Source organism: Alligator sinensis, unplaced genomic scaffold (assembly GCF_000455745.1).
Source record: "Alligator sinensis unplaced genomic scaffold, ASM45574v1 scaffold1089_1, whole genome shotgun sequence".
NCBI classification, from domain to species: Eukaryota; Metazoa; Chordata; order Crocodylia; family Alligatoridae; genus Alligator; species Alligator sinensis.
Genome location: NW_005842030.1, coordinates 45025 through 69619, shown reverse-complemented (window position 1 = coordinate 69619; position 24595 = coordinate 45025). Strand labels below are relative to the sequence as shown.

General features: G+C 43.4%; 2 protein-coding genes across 2 annotated transcripts in view; both read left to right on the top strand.

Moving 5' to 3' along the window:
• KCTD21 (potassium channel tetramerization domain containing 21) overlaps positions 1 to 1617 on the top strand; it is a 20901-nt gene extending 19284 nt beyond the window's left edge. Inside the window, exon 3 of the mRNA XM_025202553.1 lies at positions 1494 to 1617. Coding sequence (XP_025058338.1) covers positions 1494 to 1496 — 3 coding nt within the window. The 3' untranslated portion in view covers positions 1497 to 1617. The remainder of the gene's footprint in view (positions 1 to 1493) is intronic.
• A 149-nt stretch (positions 1618 to 1766) lies between these two features.
• On the top strand, positions 1767 to 24318 carry ALG8 (ALG8, alpha-1,3-glucosyltransferase). Its single transcript, XM_006022324.3, has 13 exons — positions 1767 to 2005; positions 6498 to 6576; positions 9263 to 9456; positions 11730 to 11839; positions 12453 to 12520; positions 13167 to 13293; positions 15665 to 15768; positions 15895 to 16015; positions 16315 to 16454; positions 17807 to 17946; positions 19556 to 19653; positions 21406 to 21478; positions 23717 to 24318. The coding sequence occupies exons 1-13, from the start codon at positions 1806 to 1808 to the stop codon at positions 23946 to 23948; spliced, it is 1686 nt and encodes a 561-aa protein (XP_006022386.2). The 5' UTR covers positions 1767 to 1805; the 3' UTR covers positions 23949 to 24318.
• The last annotated feature ends 277 nt before the right edge of the window (positions 24319 to 24595 follow it).

Below are 24595 nucleotides of genomic sequence, written 5' to 3'. Positions count from 1 at the left end.
CCAAAGGTGCATCTCAAGCCGGTCCAGAGAGGTGATACTCCCCCTCTATGCGACTTTGGTCAGGCCGCAGTTGGAGTACTGCGTCCAGTACTGGGCGCCGCACTTCAAAAGGGATGTGACCAGCCTGGAGAGGGTTCAGAGGAGGCCACCTGCTTGGTGAGAGGGAAGCAGGACAGGCCCTACAAGGAGAGACTGAGGGACCTGAGCCTGTTCAGCCTCAGCAAGAGGAGGCTGAGGGAGGACCTGGTGGCTGCCTACAAGCTCATCAGGGGAGATCAACAGCAAATAGGCAGAGAGCTCTTTTCTCCCCAGCACCACCTGGGGTGACAAGGAACAATCGTCATAAGCTGATGGAGAATAGGTTTAGGTTAGAGATCAGAAGGCAAGATTTTAGTTAGGGTGGCCAAATTCTGGAACCAACTTCCCAAGGAAGTGGTCCTCGCCCCTACCTTGGGCAAATTCAAGAGAAGGTTGGATGATCACCTGTCTGGGGTCTTGTGAACCCAGCATCCATTCCTGCCTGTGGCAGGGGGTCAGGCTAGATGATCTGTTCAGGTCCCTCCTGACCATAGCTACTATGAAATTATGTCTCCCTTTCTTCCTGGAGAGCCTCTCCCTTAAATAGACCTCCTGACCTCACCTTCTAGATCCCATCAGGGGCAGGTGTTATTTGATGCTGACCAACCAATTTGAAAAGCATCACACCTTGACCTGGACTCGAGCCCCTGCCCCCAGGTCAGGAGGCCAGAGCTCAAAACAACAGAGGCTAGGTCTACACCTTCTTACCTGACACAGATCACATACGCCATAACCTGGGGCAACCAGATTGACAGACAGGTGAGAAGACTGAGACAAAGAAAGGAGAGAAAAGAGAAAGAAAAAACCCCAAAAGCCAAAAAGTATGAGTCTGGAAGAGGACTCTTCCACAGCCGCCTTCCTTTGCCATGTGCAGCCCAAATACTGTGTGATGTAGTTGATGAGCTGCGAGAGGATTGCAGCCACTAAGCGGTGAGGCTTAACAGGTGCAGCAGTTGAGTAGCCTAGACAGGCTGGATGTGAAAGGAGTGCCTTGGAAGTATGAATAATTAAGACTACATCTTGCAGTGTGCTTCCTGCCTATTCAGACCCAGAGAACCAGCACTTGTGAGCAGAGCTGTGTGGGATTTAGCCCCCAACCATTATGCTCACTCAGCAGGCCAGGGGAAAAGCAACCCAGTGACCCTCCTGCCTGTAACCAGTGCCTTTAATGCCAGTTCTGCCACACTGAGTGCTAATCTGGAGGGAAATCCAGCTGCCTTTTGAGCTCCACCACTCCCCCTTCCCCAGTCCCCATGTTCTGCAGGACACGGATGAGCCAAACTGGTTGGCAGTGAATTTTTTTTTAATCAAAATCAAAACCTCTCCCCCCCCCCATTAAAAACAGTTTACATCACTTTACATAACAGTTCTCCAAATCAACATCAACTCTCATCCTTTAACATCTGTCTTCACAGTGAAAATTCCAGCACAGTTGCAGCCCCTGAGCACGTCGACCATCCCAGCATGTCCAGGTGGCGCATGCGCAAAGAACCCTCCCGAGGAACGCACGCGCAGTGAGCCCTCCGGGGACCGCTTGGAGGCGGCAGTGAAGCTGGCGCATGCGCAGTGAATCCTCCCAGGGGGGTGCATGCGCAGTAAACCCTACCGGGGGGGAGAGACTAGAGCCCGTTAACGGAGAAAGGTAAGCGCATGCGCAGTGACACAGGGGAGTGCTTCGGGTTGGCGAGGGGAGGTTAGGGCATGCGCCCTGCGGTACAGGCGAGCGCATGCGTCCTGCGACCGCCGCCTTTCGAACGGTCCCGGCGGGCTCGCCGCTTCCCGTCTGCGCATGCGCAGTGGCGCCTCAGCGGTTCTGTCAGGGCGGGTGTGACATGGCGGTGGCAGCGACAGGAGGCGGAAGCGGCGGCTGGTTCCCGGCTCTGGCGCTCGGGGTTTCCCTCCTCAAATGTCTCCTCATCCCGACCTAGTAAGGGACCCAAGCCGGCGGCTCTGGCGGCCCCTAGCTTCCCTGCCTGCTGCGTAGGGGAGGGGGCAGTGCCGCCCGCGCCTGGCGCGCATGCGCAGCAGGGTACAGCCGGGGTGGCGGTGTGCGCATGCGTGATGGCTGCTGAGCTGTCAGATTGTCCTCGGTACCGTAATTGCACGAATACAGCAGGACTTGACTATAACGAGACCCCCAGGACTTTGATGGTGTATGTGCAAAACTGCATTTGTTACCATTTTGAAAGTGAAGATTACCCTTGTTGGAGGGTTTTGTTACATTTCTCCTCCCACTCTGGAGGCATGTGGCTGGGGCGCTCCATATGATGCATGCCTGGCCAGCTCCATGTGCATTATGGGGGATTGGTCTGAGGCCCCTGGGCCAGATCCTAGCACTCCATGGGCTTGATTTGTCTTACCAGCGGTATTTCTGGCACCCCAAGGTATTTTTGGCACCCCTGTGGTGAATGAGCCTCCAGGGCCCTTTCAGCCCTGTGATTCATAAATGATTCACTCAGTGCAGCAGCGTTTGCCAGTCCGTGCTTATGTCACCTCCCCGTTCTCTTCCTTCTGTGGCTGAGGACAGTATTCGGGCCAGCCAGTGGGTTGCAGATCTGTTCCATTTCTCCCCAAAGTGCACATTTCTGTGATACGAATATTCTGTGTTACCCTTTGATTGGCCTTTTTACCCATAAAAATGATGCCAAATTTGCATATAATGGACTACACGCATTGCAGCATTTTGTCGCGTAGACAGCTCTGACTCTTTCCAGAGTCCCAAACCTGAGGGGAGAGGCAGTTTAAGGACAGTGTGGGGTGAGAGAGGCAGTGTGGGGTGTAACAGTATGGGAGTGTTTGGGGTGGGGGGTTTTTCCTGGAACCTGAAGTTCATAATTTATCATTTCTGAGACAAATAAGTGAGAATCTCTCTTCCATATTTATTCTGGTTGGGGTTAAATTTGAATTTGTAATAAAGGCAGTGTTGAATGGGACAGAGAATATTAATGGGCTCATTCTGAAGGGGACTTTAAAAATGGCCTGAAACAGGATAATTGCTGTTCAGACCCCCTCCAAATTTCAAGTTTGATGTGCTCCAGATGGGCAAAGTATGATTCTTGCTCTTTGAGGAAAGCAGCATAGTCAGTCTTGCATAAAACCCTTACAGCCACTTAAGTATTAGGTTTTGAAATAAATAGTTTGCATAAAACTTTCACAGTAAGATAGAGGCTTCGTGCAAGTTGATTTACTTTTTTAAGTAACAATAGTTCTGCACTCAAAGCATACATTTACTTTAGAAATTTAGTGTAATTTTTTTTTCCCTACCTCTGCTTCCCAAAAACATGTAAACCATTAGGAAAACAATGGACTTTGTGTTTCAGGTTCATTTTGGCACTCGTGAAATTTCCACCTAAGATTTGTTATTAAAATTATAAAGTTTGAATGCTTTCAGTTGCTAAACAAGTCTATGCAAGTATTCAAAACGTCTTTACTGTCCAAGCCCCCAAGGCTGGGAATAAACTCCCACCAGAGGTGGTGCAGTCACCTACCCTGGAGGTTTTCAAGAGGAGACTGGACAGTCTATCCTTAAGTGTGGAGACGTCTTCCTGCCTAGAGCTGGGGGGCTGGACCCAATGATCTGCAAGGTTCCTTCCAGCCCATAACAATCTATTAATCTATTTGTAGTAGTAGCTCTGTATTAATACTGTGTAATGCCCAAGGATCCTGGTTTTCTCTGATTTTAAAAAGTCCCCATTTTTTTATTTTAAAAAAAATTACCTCAGATCCACATTTTTCCGTGATTTCATAGATTCATAGATTTCATAGACATTAGGGCTGGAAGGGACCTCGGAAGTTCATCAGGTCCAGCCCTCTGCCCCAGGGGCAGGAAGTCAGCTGGGTCAAAGGATCCCAGCAAGGTAAATGTCCAAATGTTTCTTGAAAGTGTCCAGAGTAGGTGCTTGCACCACCTCTGGGGGGAGTTTGTTTCAGGCCTTGGGGGCTCGGACAGTAAAGCAGTTTTTCCTTATGTCCAGCCTAAAACGGTCTTGGAGGAGTTTGTGACCATCCCCTGGGGTGCTCTGGTGAACAGACATTTCCCCAGATCCTGATGCACACCCCTTATGTACTTATAGGCTGCCACCAAGTCACCCGTGAGCCTGCACTTTTCCAGGCTGAAGAGTCCCATAGCTTGCAGCCTGTCTTCATAAGGCCTGTTCTCATGCTGTCTGATTATGTGCATGGATCTTCTCTGGACTCTTTCAAGCTTCTCCACATCCTTCCTAAATTGTGGAACCCAGAATTGGATGCAGTACTCCAGCTGTGGCCTCACCAAGGCCAAGTACAGCAGGAGGATGACATCCTGGGTCTTGTCTTGCTCAAGATGCAAGCCAGAGTTTTGTTCGCTTTGCCAGCTGCGGTATCGCATTGGTGGCTCATGTTCATCTTGTGGTCAGTCATGACCCCCAAGTCTCTTTTGTTCATGGTGCTAGCAAGTGTAGCATTGCCGAGCCTATAAGTATGATGCGGGTTTTTATTCCCAAGGTGGAGCACCTTGCATTTCTCTGTATTGAATGCCATCATGTTTTCATCTGCCCACCTTGCAAGCCTATTGAGGTTGGCCTGGATCACCAGCCTATCCTTAAGTGTGGAGACTCTTCCACAAAGTTTGGTGTTGTCAGCGAACTTGGCCAGTCCACTTTTGACACTTATGAAGACATTAAAAAGTACAGTAGACCCCTGATTTATGCAAGTATTGTGTTCCGGGGGAATTTCGTGTAAGTCGGGATAACTTTCCCCATAGGAAATAATAGAATAGTGAGAGGTTGCATCAAGCAAGGCCTACCCGCAACAAACCCGTGCTGGCTGTCCCTCAGGACATTGCCTTCTCTTAGCCTGTCAAGAATCGTTTCTTTAATAATTTTTTCCAAAATCTTCCCAGGAATTGAGGTCAAACTGATTGGCCTGTAGTTTCCCAGGTCTTCTTTCCTCCCTTTCTTGAACATGGGCACCATACTGGCCTTCTTCCAGTCTTCAGGTACTTTGCCCAAGCACCACGAGTGCTCGAATGTCCTTGCCAGTGGCTGTACTATGATGTCTGCCAATTCCTTTAGCACTCTTGGGTGCAACCTATCCGGACCAGCTGATTTATGGGGGTGGGCATATATTCATCTTCACCCCGGTCATCCCACATCAGGGTCCCTTTGGGCTGGTGAAAAACTGACGCAAAGTAATCATTAAGCAAATTTGGCTTTTTCCTGAGTGTTGGTAGTCAGCTGCCCCTGCTGATTTAGCAGGGGTCCAATGTTGCCCTTGTTTTTCTTTTGACTTCCCACATATCTAAAGAAGGACTTTTTATTGTCCTTGATTCGTGTAGCCAGATGGAGTTGAGTTGCAGCCTAGGCTTTTCTAGTTTGCTCCCTGCAGGTGCAGACCAGTACAGAATATTCCTCCTTAGGGGTGATTCCCATCCTCCATCCACTATACGCCTCTCTTTTTAGATGTAGGAGGTCCATGAGTTCCACTATATATATATCTTTTAAATATTTATATTTTTAATTGTGTGCTTGTATGTGTGTAGGTGTTTTATTTTAAAATCACAAAATGTGGATTTGGGGTTACTTTTTTAACCGAAACCTGGGCACTTTTTTAAATCGGAGAAAACCAGGATCCCTGGTGATGCTTAGCCCTGGTTTTAAGGTACATTAAAGCTTTTTCCCTTTCTCTTTTATGTATGGGTTGTTTGATTCTGCTCTTATAGGCTGGGATGGTTCATTTTATGTTTTAAATACATTGCTAGACAGTTTTTTATCACAAACAAGGGACTAAAATATTTATTGATCTGTTATTATAGAACTCAAACCTTAAGACAATCCACCCTTAATGTAACCAAAACTTCTAAATATTTATGATGTAACTTTAATTTGGCAGAAAGCCATTTCAGATCAGAACATCTAACAAGTATCTTCCGATATCTTGGCTAATGGTTTTTGCATTACCGAGTAACAGGAGTCCTCTTTTTTTCCCAGTGAGACGTGTTCTCATTTTCAGGTTTCCTGTACAATAAGAATATTGGCTGCAATGAGTCTTTCCATGTAGTTAGTTTGTTTTTTTAAATTTCTATGTTTTTCAAGGTATTTGGTAGCATAATTTGATTCTTTACTTTTAGCCTCTCAGTAGCAGGCATTCTAAGAAAAAAGACTCTTGTTGTCAAGAAAAACTGAACTATAACTGGATTTTAGTGCTCCTTCTCTAAAGTATTTTAGAAACCAAGCTGTGACTCGTGGTGTCTTGTTACTACTCCGCCTGCTTCTTTTGGACTCATTTCTGCAAGCTGCATCAAAGCTGTAGTGACAAGGCAGCTGTTCTACCAAAACAAAGTGATGTTTCTTTATTCTTTTCTTTAAATGATGAAATGTTTTGGAAAATGTTGTATTGGCTAGTATGGATTTAAAGACAATTAATGCAAATGTTCTTTACAGTCATTCCACAGATTTTGAAGTACATAGAAATTGGCTTGCCATCACTCACAACTTGCCAGTCTCTCAATGGTACTATGAAGTAAGTTTTTTGTTCTGTTTCTTTTTCTCTCTCCTTAAATTGTGCCTGAGTGTGGTGCATATCGGGCACCCACCTATTGCGTCTTGGAGAACATAGCCCTTTCTTCACAGAAAATACACATGGATAATGTTGGTAACTGGGGATGGCTGTATTGCAGTAATGGCTAGAGATGCATCATGGATCTGTGCTGTGTGGGCACTCAGTGAAAGGCAGCACCTATCACAAAGAGCTCATAATTAACATTATCATGAAATGTAACAGGCATTTCAGATGGATCATAAGAAGGACCCAGTAACAAAGTGAGTAAATTGTAGGAGATTAAGCAGAAATTTTATCTTGCTATTTGCTTAGCCATTATCAACTAGTAAGTCTGGGTAGGTATCACAGTAGAGGTTGAATTTTAGAGGGATATGCAAGAGGAAAAGAGAATACGTTTGTAGGTCTATCTAGGGGGTTCTTGAGCAACCCGTTTGTGCTGCTTGTGTGTATTCCTCGTTTATAATCTAAATGGTCACTTTTTGAGATAACATGAGGATAGTTTTTTGGGCATGAAGCCATCAGGCCATGAAAAACCCAATTAATACAGAATGCCTGTAGAAATATCCTCAGCAAGTACAGCTTTTTACACTGGCTCCTCGCAAAACACTGATTTAAATTCAGGGTGCAAATCCTTTACATTTAAGGTGCTTAGTGGTCTGGATATACTGGATCTAAAAGATCCCCTAAGGTTCTGGAATGAAGACTGTGGTCACTAACTCTATACTCATTAGGCACAGTGAAACTTGCTGCCACAAGGGTAAAGCTTACCTGCTCAGGAGACAGGCTCCCTCAAGTTTGGCACAAACTCTCACAGGAAACAGTAGCAAGTCTCACCCCCTTCTGCTCAAAGTGCACATTGTCCTTCTTCAGCACAACATGCACACAGAAGAGTATGTACGTTAACAAAATCCCCGAAAACACACCGTCATGAAACCCGGCACTTCTCATAAAATCTCTTTCTGGAGAGACTGAGAGATGGTAGCAGTGTCTGGTGTGCTGTTGGAAGGTACATGGATGTATACAAGGATGGTTAAGTCTATAGGACATATATAGAACAAAATAAGTCTGCTGAGGCTGCAATAAGGATATCAGTTGCTGTTTTCTGATGTCAGCAAATGTCCACTGTCAATTATTTTGTTCAAGTTCTTGCCTGTTGTGCCTATTACTGTGGTGTCCAGCTTGAACGGAGGCCACAAAACTTCTGTGAGATTGTAACTCTTCACTCCTTTACAACATGTGCTGGGTATAAACCAGGCACCTGTAACAAGCTACCTGTGACCTGTTATCAGTCCCAAGGGGTATCCTGTTCCTCTGTCGCCGTGGCCATTTTTACATAGAAAACTGCTCAAGTCTTTCATAGATTTCAAAGACATTAGGGCTGGAAGGGGCCTCGGAAGATCATCGAGTCCAGCCCCCCGCCCAAAGGGCAGGAAGCCACTTGGGGTCGTAGGATCCCAGCAAGATAAGCATCCAATTTACTCTTGAAGGTGTTCAATGTAGGTGCTTGAACCACCTCTGATGGCAGGCTGTTCCAGACCTTGGGGGCTCGGACAGTAAAGAAATTCTTCCTTATGTCCAGCCTGAAAAGGTCTTGCAGTTGTTTAAAAGCATTCGACCTCGTCATCCCTTGAGGCGCTCTGGTGAACAAACATTCCCCCAGATACTGGTGGTCACCCCTGATAAACTTATAGGTGGTCACCAGATTATCCCTGAGCCTGTGCTTTTCCAGGCTAAAGAGCCCCATAGCTCTCAGCCTGTCGTCGTAAGGTCTGTTTTCCTGACCTCTGATCATGCACATGGCTCTTCTCTGGACTCTCTCAAGCTTCTCCACATCCTTTTTGAATTGTGGAGCCCAAAACTGGACGCAGTACTCCAGCTGCGGCCTCACCAAGGCCGAGTACAAGGGGAGAATGATGTCCCAGGATTTGCTTGAGAAGCATCTATGGATGCAAGCCAGCGTTTTGGTCACTTCACTAGCCGCAGCATCGCATTACAGGCTCATGTTCATCTTGTGGTCAATGATGACCCCCAAGTCTCTTTCTTCTGTAGTGCTAGCCAGTGTAGCACTGCCGAGCCTATAGGGATGCTGCAGGCTTTTCCTCCCAAGGTGGAGAACCTTGCATTTTTCAGTGTTAAACACCATCAGATTCTCGTCCACACATTTGCTGAGCCTATCCAGGTCAGCCTGGATTGCCCTCCTGTCTTCTGGTAAGGATGCTTTGCCCAAGTTTGGTGTCATCAGCGAACCTGGCCAGTCCGCTTCTGACTCCAATGTCCACATCATTAATGAAGATGTTGAACAATATGGGTTCAAGGACAGAGCCTTGGAGGACCCCACTAGTCACAGGGCACCATGACGATTGACTTCCGTCAACCACCACCTTCTGGGTCCGACCACGGAGCCAGTTTCCCAGCCAGCGGATTGTGGTGGACCCAAGGCCACAATTGGCCAGTTTCGCCAAGAGGTGATCATGGGATACCAGATCAAAGGCTTTTTTGAAGTCAAGATATATGACATCAATCTCTTCTCTCTGCTGCAGCTGTTCCACTGTGGATCTAATTGAGAGGAGCTCTGTGTACATGATCACTCTAAACAACTGTGCCTTGATATTCATTTGTAATATATTAAATCTTCTTTTGTCTTTAGGCAACTTCTGAGTGGACCTTGGACTACCCTCCCTTCTTTGCTTGGTTTGAATGTGCACTGTCACACATTGCCAAATACTTTGACCCAGAAATGTTGGTTATCCAAAATCTGAACTATGCCAGTTACGCCACTGTCCTCTTCCAAAGACTCTCCGTCATCCTTACAGATACTCTCTTTATATATGCAGTTCGTGAGTAAGTCTTAATTGTTCTGTTTCATATGTTGTCTGTTTAAAATATTGTTTTTAAAGATATGCGCTCATCACAAAAGATTGCTTTAGGTTTGTAAATTTATAGGAACAGCACAGTTGCTGAAGCCTATGTCAAGAACAAATGAGGGTGTGGAACTAAGAGAAGGTATTTTTTTCCTCTTGTTCCTGGAAGAGCTGCTGCTAATAATAATTCTAAATAATAAAATAAAATTAATGATAAAATAATAATAAAACGTGAGCTTGTATGTTTTACACATTAGCTACCTTGTTAACATGTTGTGCATTTGTTGTGCATTTGGCTGGTGAATTCTGAAAGAATTAGGGGGTTACTCTGGATGACCCCAAATGGTCTTCTAATCATCCTATGGTGATTATTAAATGAGTCACTTCCTTGCTTCTATTTAATGTGTTCTCCTGTCATATATTAAGTCATTCTATTTTCTGTTGCTCTTCTCAGTAAAAGCTAAACATGACATACAGTCAGATGAAAATAAAAATACCTAGTGCATTCAGGTATACCTTACAGTTGGAACGTGCATGTTCATGCATGAGAAAGAGAGGGAGTGATGTCTTGTGTTGAATGGGAAGAAAAAAGGCATATTGCCTGCCACAAGGATATTGTAACTAGGTCTTATACAGTAATACCCCATTTATTCTTTGTAAAACTTGGCCTGAAGGGCTGATTGCCAGGGATCCTGGTTTTCTCTAATTAAAAAAAAAAAATCCCCAATTTTCAGATTTAAAAAAGTACGCTAAACTCCACATTTTTCCACGATTAAAATGAAACACCACTAATATAAATAAATAAATGAATAAATAAAAGCCCTATGCCCTCCCCAAGTTCTACTCCAACCTCTTTTCCCTGCCTGACCTGCCACTTTGATCTCTCCCTGCCCTCTTGTTCTACTTTCTGCTGCCTGCTCTATTTTCCAAGCACTACACCGTAGAGGCACTTGGGGCATGTTTGCTGCTGACTAGCCACCCCTGCAAGAGAAGATATATCACAGCAAATCCCTACCTCTAGTATTAAGTCAAACGATACTTAAATACAAGAAACTACATACATGCAGTTACACACACACGTGATATTTAATTTTATCATGGAAAAGTGTCGAGTTTAGGTTACTTTTTTTAATCCAGAAACTGGAGATTTTTTTTATCAGAGTAATCAGCAGGGATCCTGATTTTCTCTGAGTCTCTGTCTCAAGATATAGTACATGTATGTAGTTTCTTGTATTTAAGTATCTTTTGACTTAATACTAGAGGTAGGGATTTTCTGTGATGGGGTGGCCAGTCTGCAGCAAACATGCCCCAAGTGCCTCTATGTGTAGCGCATGGCACATAGAGCAGGGAGCAGAAAGCAGAACACGAGGGAAGGGAGAAATCAAAGTGGCAGGTCAGGCAGGGAAAGGAGATTGGAGTAGTACTTGGGGAGGGCATAGGGCTTACTTTGGCTCCCACTGTTTTAATGAGCCAACTATATAATTGGGAGAACTGTTGAATAGGCTCTCTTTGACTTAATGTAATGAACTTACCCTTTTAAAATGACACTACTGCATTCAGTTCAGCGTAAATCTTTAATAGATTTCAAACGTATCTAGTTTAACCAGCATAATGCGCTTCATATTAAGAAGCAAGATAGCAAGGATTTTATTTCAAAATAAAGGAAATGTCTGTTGGTCTAATTTTTTTCCATTTTTAGTACACTTTCAATAGAAATGATTTCAGATATTATCTTAAATATTCCATTTTAAACACTGTAACATTGTGCTAGTGCATGAAAATGTGGAAATAAAACTTACTGATTCTATAATAAACAAGTTATTCTGTCTGTCTTCTCTAGAAAAAGAGACTGCAAAAACAACTAATTAAAAAAATAATAATATGCTTAAAGGCCTTACTATGATTGTAGAAGATTTTTCCTTTTCTACATTGAGATTCAAATTCAAGAATTGTGTAAATTCTGCCTGAGGCACTTTTTCTCTTGAAGAAACTAATAGGGCCTTCAGAGATGTGTAAAAGGAATGCAGAACTGTTCCCATTTTTAGGAAAAAGATATTTCTAGTTCAACACTAAATAGTATCAAATCATTTTTTCCCTTTATTTGTTTGCTTGAACACTAGCAGAAAACCATTTTGCTGTAGGTTAGTAATTGAGAAATGGCAGTACTTGCCTGAAGAGACCAGCACTTGTGCTAATAAAATAGATGCCAAAATAAATAACTTTGCATTACTGTTTCATTTCTCCCTTGTTCAGATGCTGCAGGTGTGTAAGTGGGAAACGAATTGGAAAAGACCTTCTGGAAAAACCAATGTTTGTTCTTGCTGTGCTGCTGTTATGGAACTTTGGTTTGTTAATTGTGGATCGTATCCTTTCAGTTAGCTGTCCGAAAAAGGAAGACGGATACCACAAATAGATGTGTGGCATAAAACCACTAGTTGTTGAATATATGGTTACAATGGTATTATTGATCTTGTACAACATCCTCTAAGAGGACTATGACCTTGGGATTGAAAAACGGCTCTGCACTTACTCGGTGTGTGCACTTATCCACACTTTATTCAAATAATCAGTGCTAGTTAAGTACATTGAGGTTTGAAACTTCTGCCTCATTTTCAGGGCATCTAATAGTCACTGTTAAGGCTGCTCTTAGAAGCTTTGAAAATGAGGAGAGAAAGCAGTAAAACGGCCTGGCTCCTGCCACTTGGCTTCTAATAAGCTCCCTTGTATAGCTACTTCTCCTTCACTGTTTCTGGTGCAGCTGAAGGGTGCACAGTTAGTTACAGTGCAGTGCAGTGCTGTGCATGTAAGCAATTTAGGCACTTACCTAATATTCAGATAACCTAGGGTAATAATTTAAGTCATTTCTGGGTCATGGCTCCATTTGACTGTCTTTTATCAACTATATAACCTTTCATGTCTCTTTAAGCAAGCAGTGATGGAAAAGCATTCTCTACTTCTTCCTTGATTCATGCTTAGATATTCACTTTCAGTACAATGGATTTTTATTTGGATTAATGCTTCTTTCTGTTGCTCGCCTGTTTCAGGTAACTAAAATCAAATATTCTGTTTTTTGTCATTTGTTGTGTGTGACATTTTCAAAAAATAATTTCTAATAAAAGTGTAAACTATTTCATGGGCTTGCTTCATTTGAAACCAAAGGAGTGAACTGCTGTCTGCTAAAATCAAACATTGTAGGATTTTTTGTGCTATTCTTGAGAGTTCAGATCGGGCCATAAAAATATTAGCTGTGCTGTGGATACAGTCGTCCTGTCTTTCTGTGAAGGAAGGATCTGTGTATCCCTGCGGTTAGCAAAACAGCATATTCCTCCCCACCCTGGCTGTTATATCACCTTTTCTGGAGGGAGCTACTTTAGACAGAAAAAAAAATTGTCTTTCTGGGAGAGTATGTCTGCAGCAACAAAGAAACAAGAAACCTACTGAATGCTAGCACCCTGGTAGAGGGGCAGGAAATTATCTTGTGCTTTGCATCTACCTAGTACTGTTGTTGTCTTTTACTCCTGATAAATGAGCACATGGGCTCCCCTCCTCACTGCTGTAAGATATATATTTTTTCCTTTAAACAATGCAGGAGGGATGCCATTAAAACTTAGTAAAAAAGGTAGTTTGGGCTTGATTTCAGACCTCATATTTTTTTTTTTATAACTGTACAAAACCACTCCTTTCCTTTAGGAAAGGCATTTGGAAGGGGCTGCTCTGTTTGCTGTTCTCCTACATTTCAAGCACATCTACATCTACGTAGCCCCAGCCTATGGTGTATACTTGCTACGATCCTATTGCCTCACTGAAAATAAAGCAGGTAAGTGCAGTTAATGTTTGCGCTATAGTCCGGCCCCATAGTGCTCCAACCTGAGGCCCCAGCCATGCATAGGGGCAGAGTGCAGGATCTGCCTCACTCGGCCCCGTAACCGCAGCCCCCACACTCCCACCCCTTTCCCCCAGTGGGAGTCCCTGGTGGAGCCCTCCCCTGCATTCCCACTCTCACAGGCAGGGAGGGAGGCTGAGAACAGCCACAGGGGGAAGGGGTGGCTGGGCACAAGCTCTGCCAGGCAGAGCATTCTTGTCCCCAGAGCCCCTGGGCTTGGTGCTGGGGTGGGTCAGGCCAGGCTGAGGTGTGTGTGGTGGGGGGCAGGTTGCCAGCAAGCAGAGCTGTACTTCCTGCAGGGACACGTTGACTTGCAGAGGGGCAGCCCAGGGCCAGGGCTTACGGAGAGGCCCTGCAGGCTGGATGGAATTGCCTGGTGGGCCTCATCCAGCCCACGGGCCATATTTTGCCTACCTCTGCTTTACATCCTGATGGGCTACTGTAAATATTTCCTTGTGCATATGAAAATAAGGATGAAATACTATAGGAATGACCCACTTTGTTGGGCATCACAGAGAAGAGTGAGTTTTAAATATTTAAATGAGAGGGTAGTAGATTGGCTGAACAGACTAGAGTAGGTCTTTTATGCATAGTAAAGAGCAAGTATATGGGAATAAACATTGCAAAAATGTTCACTGCTTTAAACTTCAACATTTCACAAATTAATGGTGTTTACAGTAGAAAACAATTGCATCCCCCGTCAAGGAGAATTCAGGCAGTCACTGGCTAAGTGAATAAGCCACTGTGTGGTTGTTGAATCCATGTCACTACCTTCTTTACTTGGAACTGATTTAATCACACTGAATTGGTTGTCTTTTTGTAAACTGCTTTGAATTTTAGGTTTTCATTTTCACCAAAAGAACTACTTATATCCAGATGGGTGAAAAATGCAGTCCAAATATTTAAGAGATTCCTTCTCATGCCTGCCTTGAAATGCAACCAGTCAATGGTATATACATTTCACTGACAAAATAGACTAAGACTCTGCTGCCAGAAAATTCAGTGACCATGAAATTCAGACCAAGGGGGGCAGGGAAGGCGGGACAGGTATAGGTTGACTGAATTTAATTCCCCTCATTTCCCCCCTCCTCACTCCTACTTTGAAATACTGTACAGATAAATTCTGATGGGCCATTGTGTGTCCTTCTAACACATAACATATAACAGTGTTGAATGCATCTTTTTTTTATTGTTGTTCTGTTGGATATCCATGCTCATGAAGGCACAGCAGTTAAAGATCATAGACTTTCAAAACTGATGTAAAAATGTAGGCATTTTAAACTGCATGTAATGTGCTGGTTTTTTCCTAAGGAATAGCTCCTCATCTTACATTAGATTTCCTGGAAATGTGTGTATACATTATTTACAAATAATTACTTTAATTCTTTAAAATAGCTTTAATTCTTGTTGCACAAGCAAAATAAACATTCAAGTTGTGTTCTTAAAATGACTTCTGGAAGTAGTCCATAATTAAAAATAGGGGGGAGAACTTTCTGTAGGCCATATTTTTGTGTTTTTTACCAAAAAAAACCCACTGTAGGGAATATGAGAAATGTAGGCCATTTCTCATATTAAACTTGTACAGAACTTGAGCTTTATAAAATAAGTATGATGTGCCCATTTAAATGGAATTGTCAGTGGTATGAATAATATATCATGTTACCATATTATATAAATATAATATATTTGTATTGACTATGCCAAGAGTAGAGTAGATCTGTATAGTGTTTGAGGAATAACCAAGATTTATGAACCTAGCTGTTTGAGAATGATACTTACTGAAAACCTTCACTTAGTGCAGGGCTGTCTAACTTTGGCGTGGCCAGGGGCTGCATACCACACAGGTAGCAGGGCCACATACAGTACAGGCTGCATGCTGCAGGGCTCCTTGGGAACCCTGCTGCGTACAGATCCCTGTTTGTACAATCAGTGCAAGCCTCTTGCCCCCCACTGCTACCACTACTGTGGGGACTTTTTTCTCTTCTGCCCACCTCCCCCCCTGCCTTTCCCCTTCCCCTGCTGGTTCTGTTGCAGGGGAAGCAAGTTCACTGGGCCTCCTGCCATGCTACCCTGCCCCAGAAACCCAAGCTGCTTTCACCACAGCAGCTGGAGCAATAGGAGCAGGGATGTGACTGGACAGGAGCCTGGGGGGCGGGGGGAATGGTCACACATTAACTCTTCACGGGCCAGATGTGGCCTGCAGCCCTGACTTCAAGTGATATCTGTCCTAGTCACTGACTGTTAAAGTACATGTTTTGCCTTCTATTCCAGAGCAATTTATATTAATAAGACTGTTGTTCTGTAGATGGATCCCTTAAATGGAGCAGTTTCAGCTTTCTTCGCATAACTCTGCTGGGATTGATTGTCTGCCTTGTTTCTGCTCTTTCATTGGGACCCTTCATAGTATTGGTAAAGACTTCAGTTTCCCTCCCACTCCTCAAATATTCCTGTAAACTAAGTTTAATGTCAGAAATGAAACAAAAAGCCTAATGAATCTCCTAAACGGGTAATCTCTTCTGTTGTTTTTCTGTACAGGGCCAGCTACCTCAACTCATCTCACGGCTTTTTCCCTTCAAGAGAGGGCTATGCCATGCTTACTGGGCTCCTAATTTCTGGGCTTTGTACAATGCTGTGGACAAAGCATTAGCAGTTATTGGTACAGTAAATTCACTTTGTATTTTCAATGCTTATTTAGCTCTGATGCCCTTGTGGGGACAGAAACAAGACACAGAATTGTATTTGTTACATGACTTCCATGGATTTGAAACATCTGCATAGTTGTTTGCTTTATGAAACTATGTGATTCCCAATTGCTGCTATTAAAATAGTTTGATTTACTCAGTTTTTTAGTAAAATGTCTGTAATGATGCAAACATGTATTAACACAACTGTAGAACTTTATTTGGCATAACAATTGTGCATGCTTGTAGTTCTCTGACTTATCTTTACTTGCAGGTGTAAAATATAAATTCCTTGATCCTGAGAAGATGCAGAAGGCTGCCATGACAGGAGGATTGGTTCAAGAATTTCAGCACACTGTCCTTCCTTCTGTGACACCCTTTGCAACATTAATCTGTACTGTCGTCTCTATATTGGTAAATCTAAGCAAATGGTAGTCCTAGAACTTAGACTTTTTTTGTCTATGTTTTATTTCTCATTTGAGTAAAAAGTTTTTAGTGAGCACTTTCAATGTCCTATTGCTCTGGAATTAAATAACTTTGCCTTGAACAATGATGATCAGGGTAGATATTGAGGCAGTTGCAATTTTTTTTTCTTTTCTCCCTGTATAACAAAACTTTCCTCAACTATGTGTAGCAACTAAGCCTATGTCAACTATAGGTTATTCAGTAGACTCATAAGTACAGCAAGACCTGGTCAAAATGATGCGTTTTTCATGCTCAAAATAATCCTGTAGATCAGGGCCATCCAGCTGGCAGCATGTGGCATTCATGTGACCTGCAAGGGATTAATCTGCAGACCCTAGGCTCCTTCCTGGCTGCTGCTGCTCCCCTATTGCTTTGAACCCTACTGCAACAACAGCCAGGGTTTCCGGGCTTTTCTTCTGGCATCTGTTTTCTGGGCTTGCTCTAGGAAGTGGTGCAGTGCCCTGGAGCCTGTGGCTTGGAGACAGGAGTGGGGGCAGTGCATGTGCAGTGAAGTGCCTGCCCGTACATGTGGTATAGCAATGGGGAAGGGACTGGCCACACATGATGTGCAATAAGGACAACACTGGGGGCATGGCAGGGAGGCCTTTGGTTTGCCCTATTGTGCCCCCAAACACTGAGAAGTTGTACAGCCCTGCTGTAGATAAGTAACCTGCTTAGAATTCAAGAGGTTTGTCAAGGCTGGACTGAGAAGAAGTGACAAGTGTCAGGGAAACTGGCTCTGTTCACAGTAGAATTAGCTGGAGCCATGCATAATATAGATCTCTTGCTTTTCATCAGGCTTAAGTTTGATGCCCATCTCTCTCATAATAAAAGATGGGAAATTGAAACTTCAGATTAGCAATTTCATAAAGAGATCTTCCAGTCTAGATAACATACAGATTTCAGTTAGCAGTTGGGCAAAGGTTACTGAGTAATTAGGCAGTACCTTGCATGAAATGGTTTGGTAAGTTACATTCCCAGAGGCCATTGTCCCCTGTCATGCAAATCACCATTGGCTTGTTGGTGCAACTGAAGCTGTGCTCCTGCTGCACGTATACCTGCTTTATAGAAGGAAGAGTTTGTTCTCCAGAGTCATCTGTTTGTCACCTTTTGTAACCATTAGATCTACTCAGCCAAAATACATACCTCTTCCTTCGCTACAAATTCCCTCCAAAGTAGAATTGGAGCTGGATATTCATTTGCACTTGTCAGTAATATCAGTAATTGTCATAAGGACAATGGATTGTATCCAGAATTGTGAAATTTTACACTGAAGTCTTGTTTCTGCCTGTTGTTTCTAGCCCTCTGTTTTCTGTCTTTGGTTTAAACCTCAAGGGCCCAGGGGATTCCTTCAGTGCCTGATACTTTGTGCCTTGAGCTCCTTCATGTTTGGCTGGCATGTGCACGAAAAAGCAATACTCCTTGCTATTCTTCCCTTAAGGTGAGTGACTACTTACATGGCAGTTTCTCAGACTTATGACAGGTTGATAAGCCTGTCAGGAGGTTTTGACCTTTTCTGTATGATGAGATTTTTGTCAGAGAATCCATACTTTGCATGGAAATGTTCATCCTGAAACATTCAAATGAGCTTTACATTCAGGAATCCTGTCACTCACTGCTTAAAAGCAGCCACCTACATAAGAGCATAAGAACTGCCATTTACTGGGTCAGACCGTAGGTCTATCTTGCCCAAAAGCCTGTGTCTCACAGTGGCAGAAGTGGATGCTGAAAGGATAGCACATAACTGTTCAATAATGCATAAGTCAATGCAACACAAATCTTTTTTCTCAAAACAAGTGGTTTTCTTCCAATACTGTTGAGCAGTTCATCCTCTTAAAAAAAGAAAAAAAGACCTTTAATTTATGGAAACTTTTGGATGAAAGGTTTCTAATAGCTGCTAATTCCCACAATAGCCCTGTGACATAGCTAAGTATTATAATAAAGTACACACAGCAGAGGTGAGGAGAAACAATGTGTTCTTGAACAAATTGCTTTAACAAGTTAGTAGTAGAGTGAGAGAGAAATTTGGGAGTCTTGACTCCCCTACATTTTTCTCCCCATCTTTCTTTCCATTTTGAACAAAGTTCTGAGATTCACTTTGCAGTAGGTTACATTTGAGGGCTAATTTTTTGACCTCTGAGTTGCTCTGTCACTTCTCTGATCAAAAAGGACTGTGCTATTTACCATTTTTATTTAACATGTTTATGGTAGTTCCCAGAAACAAGGGTTTTCTGTAACATCTTTAACAGGAGCAAATGCATGGTTGAAATAGGTGGGCCAGTAAAAGATCTCACAACAGCCCCCTGCCTCTTATATGTTTCCCTGACCTTCATGGTTATACTGGCACTCCGATCTTACTACAACATAGTGTGTCTAGGGCACAGTTAAGGATAAAGACCCATTCTGTAAGCTACTTAGCATAGGATTTAGGTTAGTCCCTGCCCCAAACAGCTTACAGTCTAAATAGGGTAAGTCAGAGGCTAAGATAATTTACAAGCAAAGTCTGCAAACTTCAGATTCCCCAATACTTTGGTTCTGATTCATTTTTAAAACATTACGGTGGTGGTTTTTTGTTTGGAGGGGATTAATTAATGGAAAGATAAAGGGAGGGAGGGGTTGAAACAAAAAGCCAATTGGAATAGGGGAATGACATTAGAGTGAAACCTGCACAACGTCCAGTGTTAGTGTTCAGCTCCGTCATTGAACTGCATTCTGTAGCTGTGCTACAGCTTAAACTTCTGGTTTGCTGTTTTCTACAGTTCCTTCCCTGCAGTTCCTTCCATGTCTTATGGGAAAGACATGTCATCCAGGTTGTAGTGACCAGATAGCGGAGTCTCTGTAGAAATCTGAGTCCCAGAATTGTTGAGCTTCTCCTAAGCTCCATTTTTTTTTTAACACCATCCAATCCTGGTGTAGCACTGTCTACTTACGCTGCTGCTGCAGCCATCCACCTGCCTTCAGGCTCCATCTCCAGTGACTTGCACAATTAAAAAAAATGAAGTTATTTTTGAAGAAGCAAAAATCTAAATCAAAATTCTTTTATATTTTAGCTTATTGTCTGTGCAGAGAGCAAAAGATGCTGGCCTCTATCTGATTCTAACGACTACAGGGCACTTTTCACTCTTCCCATTGTTGTTTACAGCACCAGGTAAAGCCTCATGCTTCCTCCTCCTCCCCTGTTTCCATTTGACTTTTCTTTCTGTTTTTCTAAAGATGATTTGGTGCCAGACCTTGGCTATTATACAGGCAATGTCAGAAAAGGTGACCAGTGAAAGAGAAGAAATTCGGTTGAATTCAGTAACAAGAATGCATGGAGCACAGTGTGATTTGGGGGCTATGCAAACAAGTGTGATCTTTTTCCTAAACCAAAAATGATTTAGTCCAGAGAGGAAGCACTGAGGCCCTGGCACACTGTTTCTATGATCAGACTCCTAGTATTTAAGTAAAGATGGGGGATAGGGTGCAGGGGAGAACCTGGTAAATGCTCTCTCCCCCTTGTGGTTCAGCCACATTTTGGAGAGTCCTCACCTTCCAAGTTATACATAATGATTAGCATCTTTCTGCCAGAGGGTATCTGGATTTGGAGTTCCTTTTTCAGTATCTGGCAATGCTACTTTTTAGAAGCATAGGGTTGTCAGGGCCCTCAGGGGTCATCCATTCCGACTGCTGCATGAACACAGCTCCTAAATAGTTCCTGTCCATTGCATTTCCAGCCTCCTCTTGAAAACCTCCTGTGAAGGATATCCCACAACTTCCCTGGAACAGAGAGTCTGTGCTCTTAAGAAAAGAAAAGCTTCCTTTTTCCTCTTAACTGTTTTGGTATAACATTTCCTCTTTATTTAAAAAAAAAAATGCTAATTAGGGAAAAAAAACCTACTGCCCATTTCTAGTTTTATAGATGACATTTTCCAGTAGCCTTGTTTATTAGCCAAACTAGGTGGTATCTAAAGTCATAAACAGGCATTCATCTCTTGCTGTAGAGAATTCCTGAGAAATTTCCACCACTAGAAATCTTTCTGGGAGAGGGAGCATTGAAGTGCTCAGCCTGCAACTAGGAAGGCATGGGGAGCAGTGGCTGTTCTACTCTCACCCCGAGGAGGGAGTTGAATTTCAGGGAAAGACTCCCTGTGCCCCTCCCCAAACTGGGGTTTGGGGAGCAGGTGGGGAGCAAAGCCCCCAATCCATTCCCCAGGTCAGGGAGCCCTGTGTGGGGAGTAGCAAGCAGCTTCTCCTCTACTCTGCTCCCAGTCTTCAGGAGAGGAGCAGAAGGGCAAACCCCCAGCCTGCTCCTGAGACCCCAGTCTGCTGGTTCTTCCCTCCCAGTCTAAGGAAGGGGCAGGAACAGCAGGGAAATGCCCCTGGTGTTTTCTCCAGACTGAAGTGACCCCAGTCTGGGGAAGGCATGGGAGCCTTTCTCTGCCACTTGACTCTTCCCAGGACCAGGAGGAGTCAACCAGTGGGGAAGCATACAGGGATTCTTTTCTACAGGAGAAACTTGATGAATGCCTGGACACTTGTAGTTTTATTGGGAGAGTGGCGACCCTCCCAGTGGAAACAATGCCTGTACATGGCTTAAGTATCAGTTATATTAGTCATTATACAATACTAACATTGTGCACTAATCACCTAAAATGAAAAATTTAATGTGTAAAAATATGTTAAAGGGGAAAGTATCAGATCACTGTGAAACGACTGAATAGTACATTAAGTAGTCAAACACTAAATAGCCCATGGATATGTAAGTAGGATGTCTGCTCCTTTCCTTTAAAGGTAACATTCATTAAATAGTGCAGGTGTTAATATGATCTTTCACAGTGTGACCTTGAGGATGCTACAGCACACACGATAAAATGAAGTATTGCATGTGTGCTCCGTTTTAAAAATATTTCTTACATTTCAGAACTTCCAATTAAAATACTGCTAATGCTGCTGTTCACAGTCTATAGCTTCTCTTCACTGAGGACTTTGTTCAGGTAATAACTGAATGAATATTTAACACCTAGGCTACTGTTGAAGCGTTTGGCTTGTATTAGTGGGGGGACCCAAAGGGTGAAGTCTTGGTCCTGTGCCCAGTAGACAGTTGTCCACTTCAGATACTGGACACCTTTGTTGTGAGACAAGACAGTGGTGGAATATCGACCAACTGAAGTACTTACCTGGCCTTCAAGATGGTGAATGCGCAGCTGAGTGGAAATGTTGCCAGGGCAAATGAATTATAATGCCCCAGTGTGTAATCTCTCTCTATTTTAGAGACTGATTTCAATCTCTAGACAGTCGGCACAATAGCTTTCACAATTGGTAAAACTCACTTAACTTTTCATATACTTGATTTTCTTTTTAAGGAAATCATTTAATGTGTATATTTAATGTGCTACTGCATTGTTAGTTTAGTGCAATTTGCCATGGAAACACCAAATGTTTTGGCAACCAAAAATCAGCAAAGGACTAAGCATTAACTGCAGGTGCAATCCTCACTGAAATGCCGGGCCACCCACATGCCTTAGCAAGTCTGATGCGTCTCCCACTGCATCGTCTAGATTCTAGCACAATGGCTCACAAACTTTTTGGACTAACAGACTAATGTCAAGCCCCCCAAATAGCTCATGAACTTTCATATACCCTTATCATCAAATCTTTAATTAAAATCACTACAGGGATAATATAAACAAAGATACAGTCCTAGTTTTGTTAAAGTAGACATCCTAGTGTGCCTTTATTGATTTAATATTGACGAGATGAGTGTTCCCTGCATCAATGAAAACCAGTTGTCCCTGTTAAGGCTGGCATACTGGTTCTGACCACAATTTGTCAGCCCCTAGTCCAGGGGTTGTATGAGCTGGAGATAGCAATGGTGTTTGCTTGGAAAAGACAGTCCATTTCTCTTCTTGCAGTTTGATTTACTGTATTTTCTTAAATCTAAAACAACACTGAATTTAAGACAATCCTCCAATAATTACATTCTGTACATGGAAAATGTATACATTTATCCCCCCACCCCACCCCTGCAGCAGGCAGGCACTGGGGAAACAGGTGGTGTGGGGAGGTCAAGCAGTCTACCGCCTTCCCCCACAGTCTTGGGCTGCCCCTTTCCCCTCTACCTCCGCATGCTCCATCCCCATTCTAGCCTGGGGCGCTGAGCAGGGCCGCAGCCCCAAAGCAGCCACGTAGGCTGCATGCTGCTGCTACAAGGCCATCTGGGGCCATGCTCAGTGCCCAAGGCTGCAGTGTGGATGGAGCCTGCTGGTACAGAGCAACGGGAGAGGGACAGGTAGGGGAGTAGAGACTGCAACTGGAAGATGGCAGGGAAGCAGGCACTAGCTGTGGTTATAGCCAGACCCTGGGTAGGGGCTGGAGCCTGAGCCACAGCAGTTGCCTCACCTCCCCCCAGCCCCTGCCCTCATACTCAGTTCTAAGATGAGGGGCTTCCCCCTATGTTAAATAGCAGGAAACAAAGCCTCACCTTAGAACTGAGTAAATACAATAATTGTCAGCCTTCTAGTTGAACTTCCATTTCTGCAAAGCTCTGAAATTCTGCTCCTACAAAGCTTAGATCTCTGTAGTGCTTAGCGCTATATCACTTTGCTAGTCCTGATCTTAGATAATCAGGAACAGCTTAGGGACAATGAGAATAGTCTCCCAAGGCTTCTCTTAATTAAAGGCTTCATTACAATATGAAATTCATTTAAAGGTACATATGCAGGTGTTAATGGCCATGTTCTTAGTTCCTGTACAAAATGTCTGACAGCTTGCTTTCAATCTGGAGACCTCTACAATGTGTCACATGTAAGGCCAGAAATAATGACATGATATCTCCTCCACTTCCTGGATGTAGAAGAGGTGGCCTCAAATGAAAGTACCTCTGAAACTATGAAAGGCCTCTTGGCCTCCATTTTGATAGGGTGGGAGTGGCACGTGGTGACGTGAAATGGTTACTCAGATTTCTAGTCTAGATGCAAAGCTGCTAAAATGTGGGCTCTTGTATTTGGGTGTTATCATCCTGTGTTATAAAGAAACTAGCTTTACATTGTACTTAAAGTATGCTCCCAAGCTGTGTCTTTAAGTGCATGTATTTGAAGGTCTAATTGCGGTTTAAAGTCTTGTGACTTGGTTCATAGTGAATAGGCAGGGCGGAGCCAACGTGCTTCATGTTAACTGGAAAATAATAAAACCTGCAGTTTCTTCACTGAAACCACTTATTTCCTCTTTCGCAGGAAAAATGGGCCTCTGCTGAACTGGCTGGAAATCCTCTACCTCACTGCATTGGTTCCTCTGGAAATCTTCTGTGAAATTGTATTCCCTTTGAGCCCCTGGAAACTGAAATTGCCTTTTATCCCTTTGTTACTAACTTCTGTATACTGTGCTCTAGGCATCACATATGCTTGGCTCAAACTGTATGTCTCCGTCTTGACTGAATCAGCAACTGTCAGACAAAAGGTAGAATAGAAAAGCATCACTGGGATCAGTGCCAAGAAAACCCTTCACGTGGACCATCCGGCACTAGGGGGAGTCTTCTTCTAAGGACACATCCGCAGTGAAAAGCCAATGGTACAGTGTACTGTTTGGCTCATAAGTGCAGCTTTTCAGCACCTCTGTACCATCCAACTGTTATACCTCTGATCAAAGCAGCTGTCTAAAACACTGCGTTTCTCATGAGATGCTCCTTGCCATGTATAAACTGTGAAATCTAATGGAGAAAAAAAATTATATAAAAAATATTGGCCGCTTAAAATGTCCAGATTGCTGCCCTCAAGAAAATGTATGGCTACCGGTAAGGGATCATGGCTGTGTAGACAAGAACATTGTAATCATGTACTGTGGAAAATGTAAATAAAATTCTTTTTTAATATTCCTGCATTCATCATCTTGAATAGCCTTGCAGCTGATATGTTTGAGCTTTGCTGCAAAGTTGTTCTCCAAAGGAGGTGTATGAATTCAAGTCAAATTGTGAACTGTTTTTATGCCCAGTAGTTGTTTGGCCAGACTTGTATGAAAACCCAGTTCTTAAATGCTGATGAAGTAACATACGTGAACCTGATTCTGTTTCTACTGCACTGGTTCCTTCCACCCCTTGCCCTACTTCCCAGTTACCA

Coding starts and splice junctions, on each gene's coding strand:
- ALG8 (XM_006022324.3), top strand. CDS start 1,806: ATGCGTCCTGCGACCGCCGCCTTTCGAACGGTCCCGGCGGGCTCGCCG. Junction 15,769..15,894: donor TGGGACCCTTCATAGTATTG/GTAAAGACTTCA, acceptor TTTTCTGTACAG/GGCCAGCTACCTCAACTCAT. Junction 16,016..16,314: donor CAAAGCATTAGCAGTTATTG/GTACAGTAAATT, acceptor CTTTACTTGCAG/GTGTAAAATATAAATTCCTT.